Source organism: Chelonoidis abingdonii, chromosome 7 (assembly GCF_003597395.2).
Source record: "Chelonoidis abingdonii isolate Lonesome George chromosome 7, CheloAbing_2.0, whole genome shotgun sequence".
Classification (NCBI taxonomy): Eukaryota; Metazoa; Chordata; order Testudines; family Testudinidae; genus Chelonoidis; species Chelonoidis abingdonii.
Genome location: NC_133775.1, coordinates 25,349,797 through 25,375,432, shown reverse-complemented (window position 1 = coordinate 25,375,432; position 25,636 = coordinate 25,349,797). Strand labels below are relative to the sequence as shown.

Below are 25,636 nucleotides of genomic sequence, written 5' to 3'. Positions count from 1 at the left end.
GAGAGCACAATGCCTGATTGGGACAGAAAAACATGCCCCGCGTGTGTGATCTGGTACATTGCTAACCCTCCTCTTTGAAGGACAGATCAACCTATAGCGCCTTTCAGATGCAACTTGAGCAACCCATAACAGCATCGGACTGTAATCACAACGGTAATTCTGGACGTTTCAACACCTCGCTTTACTCTCGTTCAACTATTATTAACTAAACAATGAACTGAAGCACAAGGAGAGGTGATATGAGGCATCTATTGCGAGCGCGAGGGACAAGCGATGCGATATGAGGCAGATTCTCCATAAACGCTCTCCAAGCGTTTTGGATCTACTTCATATAACGGTCGCATCTACTACATTGGGCTTTTGACGCGAATTTGGACAGGAAGATAACACAGACTGGTGTACCGCATTGTTACGGTCGAGACATTCTCAGTGGCTCAGTTTCGCATGCTTAAAGCACTTTCTAACACCTGTACCAGCTTTCCCCTGCCCTGACGCGTATACCAATGGAAGCAGCCTCACCATGGATGTAAGACGAACTTCATATCTTGGAGCTTGCCAACCCACACTACGGTCATAGTCGGACAATCAATTTTTGGGCAAAGTCTATTGTGGGTACTGCGTTGCAGCTAGCACAAACAATCGTTAAGCTGCTGTTGAACAGGTGTGACTCTGGCAACGTTGCAGTTAGATAGTGATGCTTCTGCAATGGGTTTTCCAATTTGTTGAGGGCCATCAGATGCAACCATATCCCTATCTTGGCCCCGAACACCACGGCTGGACACCCAGACTGTGAACCGCAATGGTGTACTTTTCAAATGTTTGCAAACATTCGTGACCACAGGACGTTTTCACCAATCCACATTGGTGGCCAGGTAAGGTTATGTACCCTCGCTTTTTCACAGAGCACCAGTGTTGTAAACTGTTACATAGGATATTACTGCCCGACCAGAATAACTTGAATCGTCAATATTGCTATGTCTAGTCCTGAAGACCAGCCACCCTTGAGCAAGGATCATTGAATCACCTCACTCATGCCTGGTACCAGTTCAGGACGTTATCTCACACTACAGTGCTGAGCAACTCGATGTCGGTAGAAGGATTTGGCCGTTTTATGTTACAAGCGGCGGCTGGCATCAATTACTACCTCGCTCATACCTCGCCAACAACGTCCGCTTCTATTCTGGTTCTTGTGTGTCCACAATCTTTTGAGATAAGGGGAGAAGACATTTTATTACTTGTGTGGAGAGTGAGGAAATCAACCTGCTGCCGTCGATACGAGCTCAGCCAATTCGACCATGAGCGATAGAAGCTGCACTGATGAAGCGCATCAGAAAAGCTAAACTAGCCTGGTTCAGCACGCAGTCCATATGACTTGTTGCTTCCCTGTAAACTCCACTTGAGAACACTCTGTAAGCAACCACCTCCTTCAATACAGTGTTAGATAGAAATATAAATCTTTATCGTTAAAAATTATTAATTATCATTAAACTAATTATCTCTGTTTAAAATCATAGTTTTTCCTTAATATATTCTCCGCGTAGAACCAACCTCCCTTTGATATTTGTATTACAAAAAACATAATAATAAACGCAGAGAATTGAAGCGTGATCTGATGCTCTTGCTTTGGACGGGAAGAAGCTATAAGATTGTAAGCATAATTAATACCTTTTCCTTAACTTCAATGGGATTGTGAGATCCGGTGCAACCCACACGCACTTTTAATATTTGGACTATAGGGGGACGTGTGTGAGCATTACTCGTGTCATCACTACTGTCTGCTCTTCCTGAATCTCACTTGCTGTGCACGACGATTCAGCTTGAGATTCCACAGAAATCCGCGTACTTCTCCCAGTCAACTTTCTTCCTGACCTACCCCTCTCAGTTCGACTAGTTCTTTCCGTTACTCTCTACCCATCCTTCCAATTCTTGATATCCTCTTCTGGTTATTCAAATATTCTTAACATAATCTCCGTCTCTTCTTCCTCTCCTTATACTCGACCGCCTCGTCGATGCTAGACTTTGAGATCTCACTACCATGGAATGCACAACATGGCTGCCTCGTCTTTTGAGAGCACAGTGCCCTGCATGGGGCAGAACATTGCCCGGGTGGTGCTGGCGTACGCTCACCCCTCCTCTTGTGAAGGCCAGCAGATCAACCTTTGGCGCCTTTTCGCGGAGTGATTGAGCAAACGCCATACACGCAATCAGGACCTGAGATCACAACGGTTTCTGACCGTTGTACAACACCTCGTGTACTCTCCGCTGACTATATAGAACAATGAACTGCAAAGGCAGGAGAGAGGAGGAGGCAGCTATTGCTGAGCGGCAGCAGGACCAGCGATGACGAGATGGAGGCAGAATTCTCCATAACGCTGGCCCCAGCGTTTTGGGATCTACTTGCTATTAACGGGCATCTACTACCAGTTGAACCGAATTTGGGCACGGAAAGAAGCACAGACTGTTGGGGACCGAATTGTTTGACGGTGTGGACGATTCGCAGGATGGCTGCGAAACTTTCCAATGCTGTAAGAGCACTTTTTAGAACTTGTGACATGCTTTCCCTGCCCTGAAACGCCTAATACAACATGAGAAGCAGCCCTCACAGTGGAGTAAGCGAGTGGCATAGCCTCTGGAAGCTTGCAACGCAGACGCTACCGGTCAGTCGGAAATCAATTTGGAGTGGCAAATCTACTGTGGGGGCTGCAGTGATGCAAGTAGCCAAAGCAATCGTTAAGCTGCTGCTACGAAAAGGTTGTGACTCTGGGAAACGTGCAGGTGATAGTGGATGGCTTTGCTGCAATGGGTTTTCCGAACTGTGGTGGGGCCATAGATGAACCATATCCCTATCTTGCCCCAGAACACCAGGGCACCCAGTACTGTGAACCGCAAGGGTACTTTTCAATTGGTGCTGCAAGCACTGGTGGACCACAGGGACGTTTCACCACATCACATGGGATGGCCATGAATGGTTCATGACGCTCGCTATTCAGGAGCAATAGTCTGTTTAACGTGCTACCAGGGAATTACTTCCAGACCAGAATAACCGTTGGAATGTTCAAATGCTATAGTTATCCTGGGGACCAGCCTACCCTTGATGCCATTGGCTCATGAGCCATTACACTTGGCAGCCTGGACAGTGGTCAGAGCTGTTCAACTAAGGCTGAGCAAGTGCCGATTGTGGGTAGAAGTGGCATTTGGCCGTTTAAAGGGTCGCTTGGCGATCAATTACTTACTCGCTCTTCGACCTCAGCCAAACATGTCCCGCTTGCTATTGCTGTTGCTGTGTGTCCCAATCTTTGTGAGACTAAGGGGGAGACATTTTATGCTGGGTGGGAGGCTGAGGCAAATCACCTGGCCGCTGATACGAGCAGCCAGAGACCAGGGCGATAGAAGAGCACACCTGAGCGCTGCGCATCAGAGAGCCTGAAAACGAGCTGTTCCAGCACGGTCCAGGGTACGGTGTGATCTGTTGCTTCCCTTGATGAAACCCTCCGCACTTGATGGACTTCTCAGTGTAAGCAACCACCCTCCCCCTTTTCATACAGGTTGGCGAAGGAATATAAATACTGTATCGTTAAAAATCATTTATTATTCATTAACGTAATTATGCACTGTTAAAATCATGAGTTTTTCCTTATCATAATTCCTGTAAGCAACCACCCTCCCCCTTTCGATGTTCTGTATTACAAAGGAACTATAAAAAAGAGAGAAGAGAATTCAACGAGGGCATCAAGTGTGTGCTTGGGTCACTGGCGGATGGACTCTATTAGCTTTGTGACGGAGGGCGAGGAAGGCGCTGGAATGACTGCTATTTACAGCCTTTTCGCTTCAACTCTCTGCCAGGGTGTGGATGAGTAGGCGGGTGCAGAAAAGCCTCCACCACACGCCGCTTCTAATGACACGTCGGGTGAGGGAGTAATATGGGGACTAGGGCTTGCAGGGAGGTTAACTACAGTGGGCTTGCAGTGGCACTCTACTACTGTGCGTGCTCTCCTTGAAGCCTGCCATGGACCTATGGCGTGGAGGATTTAGTTTGGAGAACGCCGGCAGATTCCAGCTCTGCTTCTTCAACGTGGTCTTCCTGCCTAGCCTCTTAGATCGTCACTGGCATCTTCTGTCTTTGCTACACATCCTTCCACATCATTCTGTTTATCCCTCTCATTGCGTGTTACTGTCACATACATTACTGTGAACAATTTTCATCTGCGTCTTCTTCTTCCTCCGCGTACATCAAGCACGCCCTGCAGTTGATGGCATAGGGGACTTCTGAGAAATGTGGACAGCTGCATGGAAGGCAAACTCAGGGTGATAAGTCATGTGGAAAGATACCTTTTACAGAGAAATGACAGTATCTTCTTTCACATTAAGTATACACTATCCACCCTTACCGAGCACACTGATCTCATAGTACAAGGTCGCATTTTGGTATTCTTAAAATATTCAGTGTCTGTGTGACTGGTGTGGCAGTTCGGCCACACCGTACGTCTCATGCAACGAATGGTAAGTGAGGCTTTAAAATTTTGACTTCGCGCCGTTATATACACAGTGATCTATATGATGCCTTGCTCTCTATTAGAGGAACCTGCGAAAGCCCCCTCTTTCCACATCCACCAACAGACATGGTCCTATCGTATACGATCGCCTGCTAGTGATCACCCTACATCACCCCCGCAGCGCGTTGCCGGTAGCAGGGAAGAATCTGCTTGCCAGACGCCTGAAAAACTCGTCGCTATCCTCCTCCCATCCCCCCGCTCTGGCCAGTAGCAAAATCGCCATGTCTGCCCCTATTTACATTCCTGATGTTCTACAAGGTAACAATGGATGATATCTCTGCTCCTGACAATAGCACCGCAGGAGGCAGATCGTTGTTTATGCAATGCCTTCAGTGCAATGCCTTCAATGCCTGCAGTACCAAATGTCTTGCAAAATGCATGCGTTGAAAAGTTACCTACTATGGGGGACCGGAGAAGGCTGTCTTGGCCAGAAATGTTCTATATAGCATAAGGGTTTTGGAGTTCCTCCACGATCGATTCATGGAGATTAATTGGAGGATTTTCGCTCCATCCCAGACATGTTAACGGAATTTTCTGTAACAGTAATGGCTGCGACTGCAGCAAAAGCCCTGGTGTCAATGCGATCTAAAAAACCGTCTTGTTTTAATCCATTGTTTGGTACAGAATGAAGGGACACTTACCGGGGTCGCTTCCATGGCTTCACTGTCTGGGCTTCTCGCTTGGGAGCCAGGCACTGTAATTCTTGGGTCTCAAAAAGATCCTGCTGTTGGGGTTTACGGACTGCTGTGTGCTATCACCACGCTCATCTTCAATCTTCAAATCGTCTCCATCTTCCCCTCGGCTACATCTACAGAAACACTTGATATTTCAATCCCAAGCTCTGAATCCCGGACAGGGGTGGGGCACTGGTAGCGCTTGAACCCCAAAATTGCATGTAGTTCAGCACAGAAGCGGCATTGTTCGGCTCGAGGCCTGACCTATGCCGTTTGCTTCTCTGGCTTCTGGTAACCCTGTCTAAGTTCCTATCACTTTCACATTGGCACTGAAGGGAGTCTCTGCTGTGCCTTTATCAGCCATAGACTTTGGAAATTCTTTCAAAACTTTTATTTTCATTTTTGGAACGCAGTGCTGTGAGCACTGAGTCCTCCCCCGATGATAGCGATCAGATCCAGAACCTCCTGTTTGGTGTCAAGCTGGCGCTCTTCTTCGATTATCAGGAGACTGCATTGTGACGAGTGCAAATGAGCTCTGTGTGGTCACCTGTGTGTGTGCTGACCCTTCACGGTGGACAATCAGGAAATGGATTCAAAAGTTCGCGGGATTCAGGCTTTTTCCTGTTTACCTGGCCAGTGCATCACAGTTTAGTGTCCGATGCTATCATGAGTGCCCTGTGACAATGGTTCTGAAACCCAAATTGGGAGTGGCTCACTTGGGCAGATCAATCGCTCCTTCTGTTTCTAAAAATGAGTAGTCCTGCTGGACTGTCATAGGCCACGACTGCCTGCCTCCAAGTGCCCCCCCCCCGTTTTATGTCACGAATAAGTCTGTTCTTATTCTTGTATTCCTCACGACTGCATGACAGAAATGGGGGGTGGGCCCTGCCACAGTAGCTGCGGAGGGTTGGGAGAGAGGTGAAGCAATGGTTGTGTTTCTTGCCAGGGAACCCCCTGTTAATACAGCCACGGAGTAGCTGCGCTCTAATACACTTGACTCTTTCCTTCAGAGGAGTAGCTGTTTAGTCTGGATCTGTAAAAGCAGCAGAGAATCCTGTGGCACTTTATAGACTAACAGATGTCTGTTTAGTCTATAAAGTGCCACGGATTCTCTGCTGCTTTGACTCTTTTGTAGTCAGGACTGACTCTATTTTTTAGACAGCATAAGGGAGGATGACTCAGTGGCCAATGAGTCAATCCAAGTTTGCTTTTGCGGTTGCGCCCCCGGCTGATTTTAGCCGGGGCACTCATGAATAGCAGCGGACAGTTCAGAAAAGAAGAGATAACGTCATGTCATTGCATTTTCTCTGGCAGTAGACGGTACAGAACGACTGGTAGTTATCACTATCGAATTTAGCGCTACTCCTCTCGTTTGGGAGGAGTTCCGAAATCGATTTAAGGAGGCGGTTAACTCGATATTAATGACGACGTCGTGTGAACGGATACAGCGTTAAATCGGTATATCGGCCATTAAACCGATTTAAAGTCGCAGTGTAGACCTGGCCTTAGTTGTCATTTACAATCTGCCAAGACTATGATATGGACATTCCTAGAGCAATCCGTGACCATGCTGAGGACTATGGACGTGCCGTTTGAACTTCATAGATCAGCAGCTAGATTGCCAGCATTCATGCTAAATGCTGGCTATCCATCTCTTCTGGGGCAAGCAGAGCTTGAAAAGATATAGCTAAATTGGAGAGCAACCCGAGTTAAATGCAAAAACCTTTAAAGCTAACCATTAAACTAGCCCAGCAGAGAGGGATAGTACCACACGCTAACAGCCCAAAACTCAAATCCTTTTTGGAACACAAAGACAGCAGTTCTTCCACCTGTTGCATATAGTGAATGAGCAATGCCTGTTGTGTGTAGACACATTCATATTTTAAAATTCACCATTGGAATTCGTGGTGGTTTTCAGTGGTAATAAGTTCAGTGGCCTGAGCAGAAAAATACTCACATTCACTGATTGAAGACCTCTGCAAGCCTAGCAAAACCGAGCCATTCCAAACTTGCTTACGTCTACAAGAGGAGGAAGAATCACTGGAATTGTTAACAATAGTGATGTGTATTGCTACCATCATTTATTTTGGGTATTAGGTTGGCCCAAGTCTTGACAGGTATTGGAGTGGATTGACAGGATCACAGCACTGCTTGGATGACATTCTAGTAACTGGTAAGAATGAAATTGAGCAACCTAGAGTAGAGAATCTAGATACAGCCTTGGAGTATGATAGTCTATCTGTAAGGTCAAATGGAAAGTTTTCCAGTACTCCCTAGCATATTTGGACTATGTGATTGATTCCAGTGGCCTTCACAGGGCACTGGTAGAAGTCAAGACCATAATGGTCACCCTAGTTCCTGAAAATGGGAGTTAACTTTATCAGTGTGTCATTCTTCGTCTGACTTTTCCAGTGTTTAACAGAACATCCTTGTTAGAGGAGGAATATAATGTGTTCATATTCTGTGTTGCTTTGGAATAAATACCTTAATAGTGTGGGATGCCAGCAGTCATTTTAGGGTTTTGTCTCTTTGTAGGAAAACAAAACAAATAAGCAGCTTGTTTTTGAACTCTAGCCATTGTCCCTTATTTAAGCCTGTTCCAAGATTAAAGGGACAGACAACTAGTAATCTAGTCAATTAAAAAGAAATGACTTTCAGATGTTATGCCTCCTCCTTCTCCTTCTTCTCCAGTGCCAGGTTTTTGGTTTTTACAATTCTATTTTTTTAAAATATTTTCTCTCCCTATTGCTGTGTGCAGGGATGGGAGGAGGCATGCAACTGATTACACACACTGTTGTCAAATACACAAACTGAAAAAATAGAGGAACGCCTTTTTCTCTAATCTTTCAGTTACAATATTATTCATAATAGCAGCAGGTGGTAAATTTTCTGACAGGGATATGATTTTTCAAATTGAGTGTCCCATTAACTTTTCTGATTACTTCTGCCTCCGTGCTGGCTTGTTTGTTTACCCGTGGCAGACTCGGGATACATCATAACTTCAAGAGACTGTCGTACATTTGAAGGTATTTTGATTGCCAAAATTGGTTAACTTGGGCCTTGATCCCAGTACAAGCACTTAAATTCAGGCTTAACTTGAAGCATCCATGTAGTCATAGTTAAGTATGAATTTGAGTGGTTGTGCTGGATCGGGGCCATGAAGTCACACATGCTGCTAAGTAGAAAAGCCAAATTAGCTAGCAAGATGAGCCATTCTAATAAAATGCATAATTTCTGTGGGCCAGCTGGTGCAGAGTAGTTCATTAGGCAGTGTAACTTACACTAGCAAAACCTGCTGTCCTCACAGGGAAGGGATTCACTGCTGGAGGAGAGCAGATGGTCTTTCCACTCCTGTCCTTGGAGGTTACACTCAGGATAGGGCAGCCTTAATTTGTGACTGGGACTTGGTAGCTTTGCTGGCAGATGCTGCTGAGGGCAGGCACTGAATGTTCCCTGGTGGCTAGCACTTCAGCTTTTCAGGTTGTGCTGGCCCCATAAGAACCCTCAGAAGGACCAAAGGGTTATGGCTGCTTTGTGCCAACCTATTTTATTTTCCCCATGACTGACCTTCTGCTGCTGAGGACCTAGTGCCCTGGCTTATGCTGGCAAACCTAGCTGGTAATTTATACGTGTGAGTTTCTTCATCAATAGCAGAATTCTATGAAAAAAATGAAAGTGGTCATTTGCTATGTGCTAAGAAAGAGAACAGCTAAATGTAAACCGCATAAAAGGGGGAAAATATGAGTTTCAGTAATTCCACAGTATATTTCTACCCCATCAGCCAATTTCATCTAAGTTAATAAAGATAACTGTATATTAACAACCTGAGTGGAAGATAGAAAAGATCGAGATAGGGTTGCCAGGTATTGTCAGCTGATTTCCTTGTCCTGCATTGCTCACAAATGGGTTGTGGCGCCATTGACATATTTCAACTCTTTTTTTTACTTTTTAGTGATTTTCCTTTTGAAGTTGTTGGAGGAATGTGTTATCTTCACATTCCTAGCAATTTATGGATAGTTTTAGTGTGTGGGAATTCAGTAATAATCCACTATAGTTGCTATAGGAGGCTCTCTCAGTTTAACTGTAACAAAATATTTAAGCTTCATAGCTCCCAACTGAGTTTTTCCATTGGTTTCTTAAGAAACTAAACCATGACTACCCCACTAGAATAGAATAGGAATGAAGACCACTTGCTGTAGGTCAAAATTTTATCTGGGGAATTGGAGCAGAACAGTCACTAACTGAAACTGCTTTGAATCTCAGCCATAAAGGACATAACCTCTGTTTCTTCCTTTGCTGTCAGATAGTACTCTGGTTCCTTTTTCCTTTGTATATCTTTCCCTCTGTTAGAGCTTTCACTAATAGATAATTTATTATGAAATATTCCAAACTGCCTTCTTTCTTATTAAATGCATAAAAGCTTTATAAAGTCCCCATAAAAATATATGATGCACCTGTATGATGGATAAACCTGTTATATATTGTAGTGTTCTAGAAATGAAAATGCATGCCTGTGTGCAGCAAAAAACACCCCCACCAACCTTCGAGAGGCTAGACAGAACAGTTTCAGTTAAACAGTGCTTTTGCATAATTGCTCAGGAATCCATTGTTATGAATACATTAACAAATATTGGCACTGTCCGGCCCTACTGCATGCAAGTCTGAAAAGTAGTTTAGGAAGGAGACGTGTGGGGGAGATTGCCTTGACTGTATGCGGTAAGATTTTTCAGATCACTGATTGAAATGTGGTTCAACTCAAGAGTGGCCCCAAGTGAGTTCTCATAATGCTTTCTCAGTGGCCTACAGTATGTGAAAAGTGTTGGTGGTTTCAGTCCAGTTGCTAGTGGACAGATAGGTGGGCCATACCATAAAAACAGTACCCACGGTTTGTTGTTCTTGCTAATGTTTTCAGCAGAGTAGCCAAGAACTGAATGCGCATGGAGACTGGAACTACGCTTTCAGCCTTAGAAGTCTTCCCTCCAGAATGATGGAACATGTTTGCGAGACGTAGAGAAACTTGTACCAATGCTTTGTGTGCTCTGTAGATAGACAACTTCAGTTTCCGGTTATATCAGTCTATCACCGTTCAGTATTAAATTTATATATACATGCTGTATTGACAACAGCTGCTTAACGTGTAACAGTTGACCTTTTCAAAGCAGTATACAGATTTGGACACTGGAAAGCTGTCAGCAAAAGGCCAGATAGTCCCCTCTGCTGCCATGAGCAGAAGAGGTGAAGTGGGAAGTAGATCTTCTATGTGGGCCAAGATCTGTTTGTAGGGAGGGACTGAGTGTCAGCCTGTTACCTCAGAAATGCAGTCATGCCCCCTATTCTTTACACACATCCTTTGGAAAATCCCCATTTAAGATAATGCTGCCAATGGATGGGTGTGATGGAAGCAAATCCCATCAGGTGCTGTTGCTACTCAGTAAGGCATTCTGAGAGACAACCCAGAATAGCGAGTAGAGGGAGCACAGCGGTCCCATAGCCCCAGGTTGCACCCCAGGAATCCTATCCCAGTGAGTTTAGGAATGTTGCTATAGAAATGGGAGTGTGTTGCCAACGGATCTCTGTGAGGTTCCTCTCCCCCTTCCATGCAACTTCCTGTCCCTTATTTAGATAATTTTTGTTAGAGGAGAATCTGATTAAAAGTTAGTGCGTCTTCCATTGAATGTGTTTGTAGTGCCTGACATTCTTGAAAGCAAACACAACCAGCATTGTGGCAATGATTATCGAACCTCAGCTTAGATGCACAGATCATGTTATCAGACTGGGTGCTGATAGACTCCTGCAAAAAGTCCTCTATGGTGAGTTGAAACTCAGAAAGGGTAGCCAGCATATGTGCTCCAGAGACGCGCATAAACAGAACCTCAACTCCTGCAGCTTAATATTGATAATTCCGAAGACACAACCAAAGACAGACTTGAATGGAGAACATTTATCAGCAAAGGTTGTAAGCACTTAGAAAAAAGCAGTTGTGGAAAAACTGATTGGAAAAGAGGGCCAAACATCTTGCCAAATCTTCAGTGGGAGTTTATTCCTGTGTGACATCATTGTTAGATACAAAGGACAGCCCTACCATCTGTATTTTAAGAAATGCGATGTACAGCGTCCTTAAACTAAAGGTCATCTGGAATAACTTTTCCATAAATTGATTATGCATGCTTAAGTAAGGGTGTTATTCATAACCTCTTTTCCACTGACCATTCAGACACAGACTTAACAGTTGTAGGCTGGTAGTTTGCTATACCATCCTTTTAAATCTTGTCTTAAACTATGATTGGCTGTCTTGTAAAATCTGTCTGTACAGCACCTAGCACCATGGGACCTTTATCTTCTTGGGACTTCTAAGTGCTACTCTAATACAAATACATAATACATTGTGGGCATTAAGAGGTATGTTCAACAGTGGTTTTGATGCTTTTTGATTCTCAGGACTGACCCCTGTATAGCAGTTAAATATCATGTTATCTGGCTCCTTAGGGAAGTATAGCTAAGTTTGCATCAGCCAGAAAGATGGCAGTTACATTGTGGAGTCATGAGGATGGGGAAGGGGTGGATGTCTTCACAGAACTGACTGTGTGAAGGATGTGTATGACTCTGCTCACCCCCAAACTAAATTTAAAAATAATTTTTCACAGCAGACCTGAACTGCACCAGAAAACAATTTATTCTTGATTAACAGTGTGACAGAATCTGCGTTATGATTAATGTGGTAGCGTTGCTGTCAAGTTATGACTGTCTCTACATTTGTTATGAGATAAAATTAATAGTGTGCTTTTAAAAATGATTATCGTTAACACTGTATTGAACTTTGTGTAGATGTACAATGGTTTTATTGCTCATAATAAATGCAAGGGATCTGTTAAAGTAATATTGATTTATAAAGTGGTGTGGCTTGGAATTTATGCATGGAAATTCATCTCTGTTGATGTACTTAGTTCTGTGTTTATATACAGTATGCAATTTTTGCAAGGTGTGGGGAGAAGATATTGTGGTTCTTCTGCTGAGGATGCAGAATGAGGCCTAGTTTAAAATAGAATTCCTTCAAAAGATAGAGCAATTAAACAAAAATAAAACAAAAAAAGCAAACTATAAGTCACTAATTATAAATAAACCCGTCATAGTATATATTTAAAAGAAATGCAACTAGTGACTGAGAATTTGTGTCAGGAAACTGGGCACTATGCTGTTGTTTCTGTAGGCAGAAAGCAGATAGTTTTAGTGGTTTGTTTACAGTAAGTAAACAACATATATGATGAAACAGTATACTTGTCATGTACATTGTATGTATCTCATTTTTAATCTGAAATCACAACAAAGCTAACATAATTGAACTTGAGACAGTGGTTAATTAGTATATTAATACACTTCTATAGAATTTTTCTAAAGGTACATCTAAATTTGCTACCACAGTCTGTTTGCAAATCAAGTAGCTTCCCTGCTCATGTTGTACTGGTACAAATGCATGTTTTTCATGCACAGAAACTGCAAGAACAGTTTTAGAGATGAATTTATGACTACATTGCAGAGTTGGTTCTCCAGTTCAATGCTGTGAAAATGCTTTGTACCTACTGTGTTTTCTCCCACTCTATTTATTTTGCTAAATATAATCAGAATTGTAGAAAAGGATAATTATATAGTAAGTCAACATCACTAGAAATATCAAAAGAAAATAAAACTGAAATCAAGTGAAGCAGATTTTATGGCATTTCTTTAAATTCACCCTGTCTTTTTAAAGAGGGAGTATAGATTTAAGGTGCACGTCCGTTCAAGATAACTAAACTAAAACAAAAATGAAAGTGAAGAGGAGAAAAATTTGCATGTCTGTATAATATTTGAAAAAAGATGAGCCATCAATGTCAAGCTAAATAGAAATTAAATGCAAAACAAGTGCTAATACAGATGGCAAAATCAAATCCTCAGAAGTCAGGAGTCTCCAAAAGTTAAGGTTTACTCTCCCAACGTAGCACTTTATGTTGTGTGCCCTTTACTGTGGAACATAAAATAAATAAAAACAATGAGGAGTCCTTGTGGCACCTTAGAGACTAACAGATTTATTTGGGATAAGCTTTCGTGGGCTAGAACCCACTTCATCAGATGCATGGAGTGGAAAATACAGGAGCAGGTATAAATACATGAAAGGATGGTAGTTGCCTTACCAAGTATGAGGTTAGTCTAATGAGACAGGCTCTCTCCTCAGGCCCTACACTACCAGCACTCCCAGTATCTTCGAGACACCACTGGCTTCCTGAGGACACTACAGTCCTTTGGTGATCTTCCAGAAAATACCATCCTAGCCACTATTGATGTTGAAGCTCTCTACACGAACATTCCATACAAAGATGGACTACAAGCCATCAAGAATAGCATCCCCGATACCACCACAGCAAACCTGGTGACTGAACTTTGTGACTTTGTCCTCACCCACAACTATTTCAGATTTGGGGACAATTTATACCTTCAAGCCAGTGGGACTGCTATGGGTACCCATAAGAACATAACGGCCATACTGGGTCAGACCAAAGGTCCATCTAGCCCAGTATCCTGTCTACTGACAGTGGCCAATGCCAGGTGTCCCAGAGGAAGTGAACCTAACAGGTAATGATCAAGTGATCTCTCTCCTGCCATCTGTCTCCACCCTCTGACAAACAGAGGCTATGGACACCATTCCTTACCCATTCTGGCTAATAGCCATTAATGGACTTAACTTCCATGAATTCATCCAGTTCTCTTTTAAACGCTGTTATAGTCCTAGCCTTCGCAACCTCCTCAGGCAAGGAGTTCCACAAGTTGACTGTGTGCTGTATGAAGAAGAACTTCCTTTTATTTGTTTTAAACCTGCTTCCTATTACCCGCATGGCCCCACAGTATGCCAGCATTTTTATGGCTGATTTAGAACAGCGCTTCCTCAGCTCTCATCCCCTAATGCCCCTAGTCTACTTGCGCTACACTGAAGACATCTTCATCATCTGGACCCATGGAAAAGAAGCCCTTGAAGAATTCCACCATGATTTCAACAATTTCCACCCCACCATTAACCTCAGCCTGGACCAGTCCACACAAGAGGTCCATTTCCTAGACACTACAGTTCTAATAAGCGATGGTCACATAAACACCACCCTATACTGGAAACCTACTGACCGCTATACTTACCTACATGCCTCCAGCTTTCATCCAGACCATGTCACGTGATCCATTATCTACAGCCAAGCTCTAAGATACAACTGCATTTGTTCCGATCCCTCAGACAGAGACACAGGATCTCTATCAAGTGTTCTTAAAACTGCAGTACCCACTTGGTGAAGTGAAGAAACAGATTGACAGAGCCAGAAGGGTACCCAGAAGTCACCTACTACAAGACAGGCTCAACAAAGATAGTAACAGAACGCCACTAGTCATCACCTACAGCCCCCAACTAAAACCTCTACAGTGCATCATCAAGCATCTACAAACTATCCTGAAGGACAATCCCTCACTCTCACAGACCTTGGGAGACAGGCCAGTTCTCACTTACAGACAGCCCCCCAACCTGAAGCAAATCCTCACCAGCAACTACACACCACACAACAAAAACACCAACCCGGGAACCAAAACCCGCAACCAACCCTGTTGCCAATTCTGTCCACATATCTATTCAAGGGACACCATCATAGGACCTAACCACATCAGTCACACCATCAGGGGCTTGTTCACCCACACATCTACCAATGTGATATATGCCATCATGTGCCAGCAATGCCCTCCAATGTACATTGGCCAAACTGGACAGTCTCTACGCAAAAAAATAAATGGACACAAATCTGATATCAGGAATCATAACATTTAAAAACCAGTAGGCAAACACTTCAGTCTCTCTGGTCACTCAATAACAGACCTAAAAGTGGCAATTCTTCAACAAAAAAACTTCAAAAACAGACTGCAACATGAAACTGCAGAACTGGAATTAATCTGCAAACCAGACACCATCAGATTAGGTTTAGGTTTTGTATTGAGCCAACCACTTCCAGTCTTTATTCAGGCCTAAACTCCCCAGTACTAATTTCCCCTACTGTTACTCACACCTTCTTGTCAACTGTCTGAAATGGGCCACTCTCATTACCACTTAAGAAGTTATTTTTCCTCCCTTGGTATCCTGTTGTTAATTGAATTGTCTCGTTAGACTGACCTCACACTTGGTAAGGCAACTACCATCCTTTCATGTATTTATACCTGCTCCTGTATTTTCCACTCTATGAATCTTATGAAGTGGGTTCTAGCCCACGAAAGCTTATGCCCAAATAAATTTGTTAGTCTCTAAGGTGTCACAAGGACTTCTCATTGTTTTTGCTGATACAGACTAACCTGGCTACCACTCTGAAATAAAATAAATGTCTGTTGCTCCTTTGCCAAAGAGTTAGGTGATCAGGGTCCCTTTAGGTCAGTTTCACACTATCTGGGTCCTGTCTTAATGTAACTGTTCACACTACGTACACTAGTCTCGAACAGAGGTGTACATAAGTGGGATACAAGCAATCTCCTTTTTTTTGGAAATCTCAGGCTAAGGCAGAGAAGATACTTTCTTATTGTTTACAACAGACCTACCAATAAGAATCAACATCACAAAACTAACAGTACAACATTTCCTCACAGCCTATTCACTGCTTACATGCTAAGAGAAAAAACTTGTCCTTCCATGGCCCTGGATCCTGTAACCTGAGAGTAGGGGAGCAGTCATGGATCTAAGATCCTTGGGTAGGAAGGACCCCTGTGTGGACAGTGTGACCTCCACAGGCTTTGGAGCCTGGACAGCTGTTGAGGTGTTCTGATGGTTTCAGTTCTCTTTCTTTTTCTATTAGTTCAAGGTACAAATTAGGGACAAGGGAGCAAGTGGGACTGGGAAGGCAAGGGACAAGAAATGCTGAAACCTCCTGGTTTAGTTACTGAGATCAGGCTGCCTAGGGACAAAAGAGGAGTTTTAGAATGGCAGACTAGTATTGGTTATGGATTTTTAAAACAGAAAAGTATGAATCAAGTTACATAAGGAGGGTGCAGTTAGGGAGAATTTTATATTTTTCAAAATACCTATAGGGACCCCAATATGTGAAGTGGGGTGGTGTGTTCCTTACCTTCACTCTTCAGCTTGCAAGCCCTTTGCAGGCAGGGACTATGTTTTCCTATGTGTTTGTACAGCATTTAGCAAAATTGGGTCCTCATCGGAGTGGATCCTCTGCGTGCTGAAGTAATACAAATAAAAGCGGTGAATGTAAGTTCCTTGATCCAAAGCTCTGTGATTTTCACAGTTTATAAGCACTGCAGCCTTCACCAGTTGAGTTTGAAAAGTTCCTTGCTTAGGAAAGGATAGGCTAGTGCTGTTGGAAAGACACTATAAGCTTCTTTGGTAGGGGACTGACTGCACACGTTCGCCACTTCCAGTTAAAACTTTTGAAGGCCCAGTTGTCTTCACAGCTCTGTGTTTGGGGGTAGTTTTTAGAGCTGCAATAGCTAAGCGTGGAGCATATGTGCTGTGCTATTTTTTTTCCTTACAGCTTCACTTGGTGACCTTGCAAATTCATCTAACCAAGTAATTGGACATTAACTAATTGCATGAGGCTTATATCTGTGGTTAAGTCTAGATTCTGATTCCCTTACTCATGTTGGGTAGTTCCTTGAGTGAGATACCCTTGTTCATGTTGGACTATGAATAATCCTCCTAGAGTCACTGGGACTGCTTTGTGGAATAAGGCACTACTTGGTCTGAGTATGGGTATTGGAGTCTGCTCCAAGAGTGCAGATATTAGCTTTGTGTGGATTTGTGTTCCTCATGCTCAGTCCCGCCATATTAGATGCTTCATATTTAATCTTAAATAAGCTTTTATCCAGCTTAGAATTTCAGTGCTGACCCATGTTTGTGTGTATCTTCCCCGCTCCAAAAAAAAAAAAAAAAAATCAATTTTTACTGAGGGTGGATTCCTTTGGAGGTGAAAGAAGAAGCGTTGACCTCTTGTAATGCCAAAAGAGCAGAAAGGATTTTCTTATTTTTTAATTTTATTTTTTAATTAAAAAAAATTACCTGTAGGAAAAAACCCATTGTAACCGGGCGTGACTCACCCCTGCGGCGCCTCCTGCTGGTCACTCCTGGGAATTAGCTCAAAACTGCAGCTGGAGCGCCCTCTGCAGGCCGGTGATCCGCCTTCCGGCTTCCGCTACTGGCCCCGTGTCCCTCCCTGGACCCCGGTGCCCCTTTTACGTGGGGTGCTGCCCCCTGGCAGTAACCCCTTTCTCCTTAGGGTTTCCCCTCTCTGGGAACCCCCCACTCTATCCCCACTTTGCCTCAGGGTCTTGGCAACTGCCCAGTCCTTAACTAGCCCCACGCCCTGGGGCAGACTGCAGTATTAGCCTCTCGTCATCGGCAAAAGGGGTTTGGACCTGCTGCCTTGCCTACTCCTGGGTTGCATCCTGCAACCCCAGTACCTCTTAGCCTACCCTAGGCTGCAGCCTGTGGCTTTCCAGGCAGGAGCTCCCTGGCTCCGCTGCCTTCACCAGCCCTGCTTCACCCTAGGTACCTTGTCTGGCCTTGCAGCAGCCAGGCCCTTCTCCCTCTGAATGCAGAGAGAGACTTTCTGGGCTCCTGGCTTCTCTGCCCCTATATAAGGGCCTGTTGGCTCAGTTTGGGGCGTGGCCCCAGCTGCTGCCACTTCCCCCAATCAGCCCAGCCTAAAAGGCTGCTTTCTCCAGCCCCAGCCCCTTCCCTGGGCTGTTTTTAACCCCTTCAGGGCCAGAGCAGGGATCCTGCTACACCCTCATGAAGTATTTTACTCTAAAAGCTAAGTATTCTGGGACATTGAGGTGAGAAACTCGGATTATAGTGGAAGGCAGTTGCAGTTGGCTCAATTATTATGGGACACCAGCTGTTATATAATAAATAAATTATAGTCATGTATGCCTCACTGACCTCTTTTTTTTTTTTTTTTTTAAAGAATGCAGCCCAGCACTGTGCTCTATATTCCAAGGATATTTTCCCAAAATAGGGAAGCCATGAACATAAGGAATGATCTGCAATTATACCTGAAGGATTAAAAATTTACTTTTATCAGTTACAATAAAACAGTTAATTCTCACTGCACTAGTCCCCTTGCATATTTGTGATCCACACAAAGCCAGGGTGGCAAGGTTTGTTTTCTCTCCACAAAACTGTCATAGTAAGATGCTATAGGAAGGTCTCTTATTATTAAGCATCATCACTTGTGCAAATCTTACCATCATATGTTTACTACTGTTATGAATTATGGGCATATTTTTAGTGAGCAGTGGTCAAATAAATGAACAAAGTACATATTGTCAGACGCTACCCTGGGCTTTTTAAAATTTTTACTTGCTAATTCACAATATTCAGTGATTGTTGATGATACTCCCAAACAGTAGTGTTTATTTAGTAAAGGTCTGCTGTAGTGCAATGTATTCGCCTTTCTCAAGGAACTATTGTTCTGGAGCAGATCACATTAAAAAAATAGTTATTGGGTTTGATGAAAACCTGTATGAACAGTGGAAAAAGAGAGCTAAAGTTACCATAGCAACTACTAGTACTGAAGACAGAAGCTAGGTAAAAAGGTTTGAAAGCAGGAAAAATGTAACTAGAAAATATAAGTGAACACACTGATATACTATTAAAAAAACCCAAATCCAAAATGAACTGTAAACATCTTCATGTAGGGCTAATATTCACCCCGTATCAATTAGAAATCCTTTAAAGTGCTGTTTTCCTCCAAAATTAAAAAAGAGGGGAGGAAGTTGCTTAAATTATATACGTAATTTCAGCAATAGTGGTCAAATAAGCCCTTTATTAAAGGAAATGCTTTTTATAATATGGTGAAAATTGTACTGAAAGTGGCTTGATATCTCTTGTTCTAATGTACATGCTTCAGTGTAGTTTCAAGAATTGTTGAGATTTGATCCAGTGTACTAGAACAGACCCTGTAAAGGTCTTACATAATACATAGTTCGTAGTCCAACTAATTAATTAAAGCTTTAATAACCAAAGTAGTCCCTTAGTGTGGTGTGCAATAGTTCTGAATGTGATTATTTATGTGTCATTATTGCCCATAAAACTACCCGTGGATACCAGAGAGAGGAAGGCAGCTTTGTAACTTCTTTGAAAGCATTTCATTCCAAGAAAAGGCCACATTGCTGAGTTCCACTCCACCTCAGCGAAAAAGGAACTACTGAAAGGTGATATCTAGTCACTAGTGTGTGCACACAGGGTCAGTTGTCTGTGTCTTTATTTGTTCTCAAGTTCTAATCACACCATCGTCTTTAATTTACAGGCTCTATTTTGATTTTTCTCTTTTGTACACACACCAGTGTTCCACAGTGATTTACTGTTAGGTATTAACTTGGACTCAGGTTTTGCCCTTCCATTGCTTTTACATTTATAATCATGCACTGGTCTCTTGGAGGCAGTTTAAGATTTTATCTATGTGAATGCTAAATTCATATGTAATCATAAAGCAAACACATCTTTCCATACATTTTTCTTGTACACTTACCAGATCCAGATTTGATCTCAGTCCAAATTGGCAAAAATGGTCCCTTGGCCTTAAAAAAAAAAAAAAAAAAAATCTGTGAAAATAAGAAATGCACAAGAGTTTTCATTCTTAAGGGAATTCTGTATTTGAATATTGAAGATAAGATTTCAGATCTCTGTTTGACTTATAGGTATAGACTCCCCCTCCCTAGAAAATTCCCCCCTCCGGGAAAAAATTGCCCAATAATTACTGACTCTCTGTCCACATGGCAAACAGCTGTCAGAGTACTTGGTTGCAGCACACATACCGCTGACAGTATTAAAATATGATTCTATCTTGAAGTCTAGATGGTACATAACCACCATAGATTATACCAGCGCCTGAGGAGTCTCATACACATCAGTGCAGTTCTAATGCTATTGTCTGTTTCTTCAATTTTGCTGAAGAAAACATTCTATATGAAGAATCAGGGACCAATTTACGTTTTATATAGAAGTATGAAATACATACTTCTCTCTCAAAATTATGTGAAAGAGAAAAGTTTTGCATTTTTTTCCTTAGTGTGCTTATGTGCATCCCAAACCCAATACTTTTGCTCAGTCTTTTGTCAGAAAGATAAGTAACCTTTCCTCTCTAGTGTGCAATCCACCATGGAAAAAAATGCATTAGTGTATTTTAAGTGAGAATATTACTTACTATGATACTGGATTACAGTCTTCAGAATGCATAATTTCTGTAAATTATTTAGGGCCCCCTTTTTGCCACCTTACATGTGTAAATCTCCTATAGATTTCAATAGGAGTTAGAACATGGGCTGCAGGAATGGGCTCTTTAATCATTTTAGTCATTTAGTCATTTTAAGTGTAGAGCCAGAGCCTATTAGAAAATGCCCATCTCTCTATATCATGCATTATGCATCAGAGGAAATGCACATATGTTACCTTTTCATCTATTTTCTTAATCCCTGAATGAAAAATTAAGACACCACCATCACAGTGTGATCCTTTATATACAGAAAAACTATGTATACACAAGTCATTATAGTGTGGATATTTTCTGGATTCCTTTCTTTATCAACCTGTTAACATTAGGCACCATATCAAACTGGATGTAGTGTAGTAGCGCTTTAAACTCAGAAATCTACATTGTGTAATAGCTTTTTCCAAAACATTTTTACTCTGATGCTATCACTTTTGTATACTGCTAAAATTGGAATTGTTTCTTACAATTTTACTTTATATTGATGACGTGCCTCTTTTCATAGATGCAATGAAACTTGTTTGTAGACTATACAGATTGCATCATGCAACCTTCATTAAGAGATTCTGTGCTGGGCATGCTGCAAGAAAATATGGTGTGACAATATTTCTACAGTTAGAGTTAACATCCAGTAGGTGGCAAAAACAAATCACAGTGCAATATGTATCTTTCTAGACTATTTCTTTTATTGAATTAAAACATCATTTATGGATTTTCTTCAGACTGTGGATGGTGTATCTAAGGACATGAATTACTGCACTTTGTGTTTGGTCATGTGCTTTAGGTCACCCTCCTCACATGCTGCAAAAGAATGTGTCCTGTACTTTGTATTATCTTAGATATCTACTCCTTCAAACATTTAAGATGGTGTAATGTGGTCATACACATCAGATGAAGAGGAAGCAGAAGAAAGCTGCCACTGTGCTTCATTGTGGCACCACAAGTGGCTGATATTAAAATCCACATGTAGTTCCTAAAGGCTCAAGAAGGCATTTTCAGACTTTGCTTCCACATGGAGAATTATCTTTCAGGAGCCATGCTGTCATGTTTTGTCATTGGCTCTTTTTATTTTAGGCTTGCTTTACTGTACTGAAGTATAGTGTGTGTACAGTCAACTTTCTGTGGTTGTAAATTTGCAACCCAGAGAGCTTTCAGACAATTAATTGCAATATTCCACAATATGTCTATTGTCCTGATGGAGGGAGAGTGATGAAACAAGGTGTCCAGGTGCTGCAGTGGATTTCTTTTAAAACTCTGCTATATAAAATTTGATGTATAATTATGGTATATGTAATGTAAGATAGGTATAACAGATCAATTATTCTATAGGGTTTTAGTAGAAAAATGTGAAAACTTAATTCTTAGGTTTGGCAGTATCCAGGATTGCCTGTTTCCACTGCAGAGGCTATGCTGTAATGATTTCATCTGGGATTTGGTCAGATTATTAGTGTTCCACTGGCAGGTGTTCTCACCTTTGAATAGTGATTATTTTTTCTAAAGAGCCTTTTAAGGAAAGCCATGATTTTATTAAAGATGCTCAGGTCTGCAGTTGCTGTGTGTGCTCAGCTTCTTTTTGGTCACAAAAGCATATAGAAGAAAAGTCCCTTCTATAGTAAGTGGAAGCCACACATGATGAAATTCCCATGGTTTCAGTGTGCTCTTCTGATAAGGAGCCACCGTCACTGTCTGCTATCTCTCATGAATCATGTTCTACCAGATAAACACAGAGTATCTGTTGTTCCTTAATGGCCCTGATCACATCAGTTCTCCCAAGGGTGATGGGAGCTCACCACTGCCATAATAGGAAGATGGCCCCAGCGTGTTATGAAGGGTGAGAGCTGCAGTAGGAATTTTGTAGGCTACTTGGCATTACAGCAAGAGTCGACAGGTGCCCCAGTTGCTGTTTTCGCTATATCTTTTTTTTTTTTCCAGGCTTTGTCTCCTGAGGAATATGATTCATCAATAAATACCACATTTATCAGGGTTCAGTCTAGCTTTCTGTAACAAGACAATAACCACAGTCACTAAGCAACCCTCTAGTGAAAGTTCAGTACTTTACAATGCAGCATATTTACTTAAATGGAAATTTTTCCTTTCAAAGTGACCGGTTATATATTTATTGGTGAGGATGAGTGTCTTTACTGCAGTCATCCTTGTCTCGATAAATGCAGCAGCAGCAGTGTTCTTAGAAACATAGGTCAGAGGACGCTACGATATGAAAAGTAAACCCAGTGGTAGTTAACATAAAACACTCTGCCTACACTCTGTCTATACTTAGGAAATCCCATTTGACAAACAAAAGTGAAAAAATACAATTAAAAAAAAGCACTAATCACAGATAAACAATGAATATTCAGCTTGTCATTATGTGATTTGGAAGAATGCGTAATCCCTGATACACAGGAAAGGCAGTGACAAACTGCTGCAGAAGGTACTGTATTTATAATGTGGGAGGAACACATTTTCATTATTTTTTCTGGTATGGGACCCATATAGTCTAGTGCTGCTGCTCAATACTATGCATGCTAGCTATTCTACAACAAGAATAGGACTAGAAACCAGCACTCCGGAAATATATATTTTGTAGTATATACATAAAAGCAACTTGGTAGTACCATTGATGATGAAAATGGTGCTTACGTCCATTATTTATCTGTATTACCGTAGAGCCCAAGAGCTCTAGTCATGTGCCAAGGACCGTATAAGTAGCCGAAATACCAGGGAGATGGGCACATTAGACATGCAAAGGTAGATGAGAGAGAGATTTCTAATTCAGAAATCAAGGCTATTTTGTAACATCATAAAAATAAATGCCAATAGGATGTGAATTTTCTACTTAGCTCCATAAATGCTAAGTTAAACCCTGCAAAAAATAAATAAATCAATTTTTAGACATTGTTTCCTTTTTTTTGTGGCTGGTCACTTCAGATTTTTTCTTGAACCTATGTACTGTGTTCCATTATTTGTGTATGAGTTAGTTCTTCCGTGTGCAGCTTAGAGCAAGAAATCTGTACTCATTATCTGACTGAAATTATTGTTCCCAGTCTGAGGAAGATATCATTGCATCAGATCCACACCCATAGACTTCAAACATAATATTGATAAAATGAGAGCTCTGATTTTGGAGCATCCAGTACTTATGTATTTATATTTTATATATGTCAATAAACATTGAAATACAAGTAGAAACAGTTATACCTAACTGTTAATAAATAAAAATAAATACATTAATTATTTTACCCAGATTTGATTAAAATAGAAACACCAGATTTCATATCTCAAAATTCAGTAAATAATTTTCTAGAGGAAAAAGGTACTTAGTAAAACAAATATCTCTTAAAAGAGTCTCTGAGTATAAATAGTTTTAAATGGACTCAGATCTGTTTGAAAATTCACAGACAATTCATTCCATATAAAAAAAGTAAGAGCAAGAGCTGTATACACCTCTACCCCAATATAATGCAACCCGATATAACACGAATTTGGATATAACGCGGTAAAGCAGTGCTCCAGGGGTGGGAGCGGGGGCGGCGTGCAGGCGGGGCTGCGTAGTCCGGTGTATCAAAGCAAGTTCGATATAACGCAGTAAGATTTTTTGGCTCCCAAGGACAGCATTATATCAAAGTAGAGGTGTATTTGGGAAAGCATTTTGTAGGGTGTTCATAGAACTCAAAGTTTTAAGTATAAATCTCAGTGTTACTTTAATTATGGAACCATTGTAGCATCCCTACTAGGGAGAGGAGAAAACAGATCATGCCACTAATCTGTCAGTTAGATGGAGAAATGCTAGATCTTTATGATGGTGAAGAAAATTAGAAGATGGTAACCATTTGTGTCCTAGAAATTTTTTTGGGCAAAGAGTATGTGATCATGTAATACACTGGAAACTGTTGCTGGTATAGTAATGACCTTGGGAGGGGGAATTTTTTACAACATTTCTATACCAGCAAAAGCCCTAGAGTAGACTCAGGCCTGGTCTACACTAGGGGTCGGGTCGATGTAAGATACGCAACTTCAGCTATGTGACTAGCGTAGCTGAAGTCAAAGTATCTTATTTCGACTTACCTCCCGTCCTCACGGCGCGGGATCGACGGCCGTGGCTCCCTCTGTCAACTCCGCTACCGCCGCTCGCTCTGGTGGAGTTCCGGAGTTGACAGGAGTGCGTTTGGGGACTGATATATCGCGTCTAGATGAGACATGGTATATTGATCCCAATAAACTGATCGCTATCTGCTGATCCGGCGGGTAGTGTAGACATACCCTCAATTATACCAGCAAAAGGGTTCTTTTGTTGGGATACTTTATTTCATTTGAGGAACTGGTATAAGGCAAAAGCACTCTTTTTTTGCCCTTGTAAACCGCATCTCCACTTAGGAGGCTTTCCTGGGGTGATTATACTGGCACTCCCTTTCCCATGTTGACACAGGCTAAGGCTCTTAGGTGCTTCAAAAACTTTACCCTTAATCTTGCAAAAATATAACATTGCAGAAAAGTGGCTTTTTGCATTTATTAATTTATAATGAAAATCACAAGCGTTTTAAAAATTGCTTCGTATTTAAAATGTTAATGATTAAGATGTCGCCACATTGCAGGATTTGAACATAATGGACTTTGTACTAATTTAGGGCTGGAAATAAACAGAGATTTCAAAAAAAAATATCTCCTTAACATTGTGTTTTAATCTCTTTACTTTTACATTGAGCCATATAAAATGCTGCATAGAAGTGGAGCTAACTGTGAATAACCATGTGAATGAGTAGGCTTATCTGCTTAGGGAGTTTAAGGAGGTGGATTCCGTTATCCTCAGAAAGAAAAAATCTTGGCTGTGGGGGAATCCATTCAGTATGTCATGGGGAACTTGAATACAGATCATTTTATATTCCGTTTCCATTCATATTACCTTAAGCGGAGAGCAGTAGAATTGCAATGAAACTGTCTCATCATTGTAATTCATATTTTGAAATACTGAATAAATAAAGGTAGCAAAGCAAACTGTAAAATATTGAGAAGAAGGCTGACTGGTCTTTAGGATCACATATTAATTAATCCATAGTCCAGTAGCCTGAAGTCTCTTGGCTTGAGTGAATATATTATAACAATGAGTTTGGATTTTTCAGTTTGGTCTGTTAAAAATACAAACAAA

General features: G+C 41.8%; 1 protein-coding gene across 4 annotated transcripts in view; it reads left to right on the top strand.

The window, feature by feature from the left end:
- The window catches only part of PIGK (phosphatidylinositol glycan anchor biosynthesis class K), a 125,565-nt gene that overhangs the window by 51,999 nt on the left and 47,930 nt on the right, over positions 1–25,636 (top strand). The window contains exon 10 of one of the 4 annotated variants that reach the window (XM_075067730.1): positions 18,190–18,314. The exons of the other annotated variants lie outside the window; for them this stretch is intronic. Within the exon in view, the coding sequence (XP_074923831.1) occupies positions 18,190–18,289 (100 nt within the window). The 3' untranslated portion in view covers positions 18,290–18,314. Of the gene's footprint in view, positions 1–18,189; positions 18,315–25,636 lie in introns of those variants that run through there. 4 annotated transcript variants of the gene reach the window in all.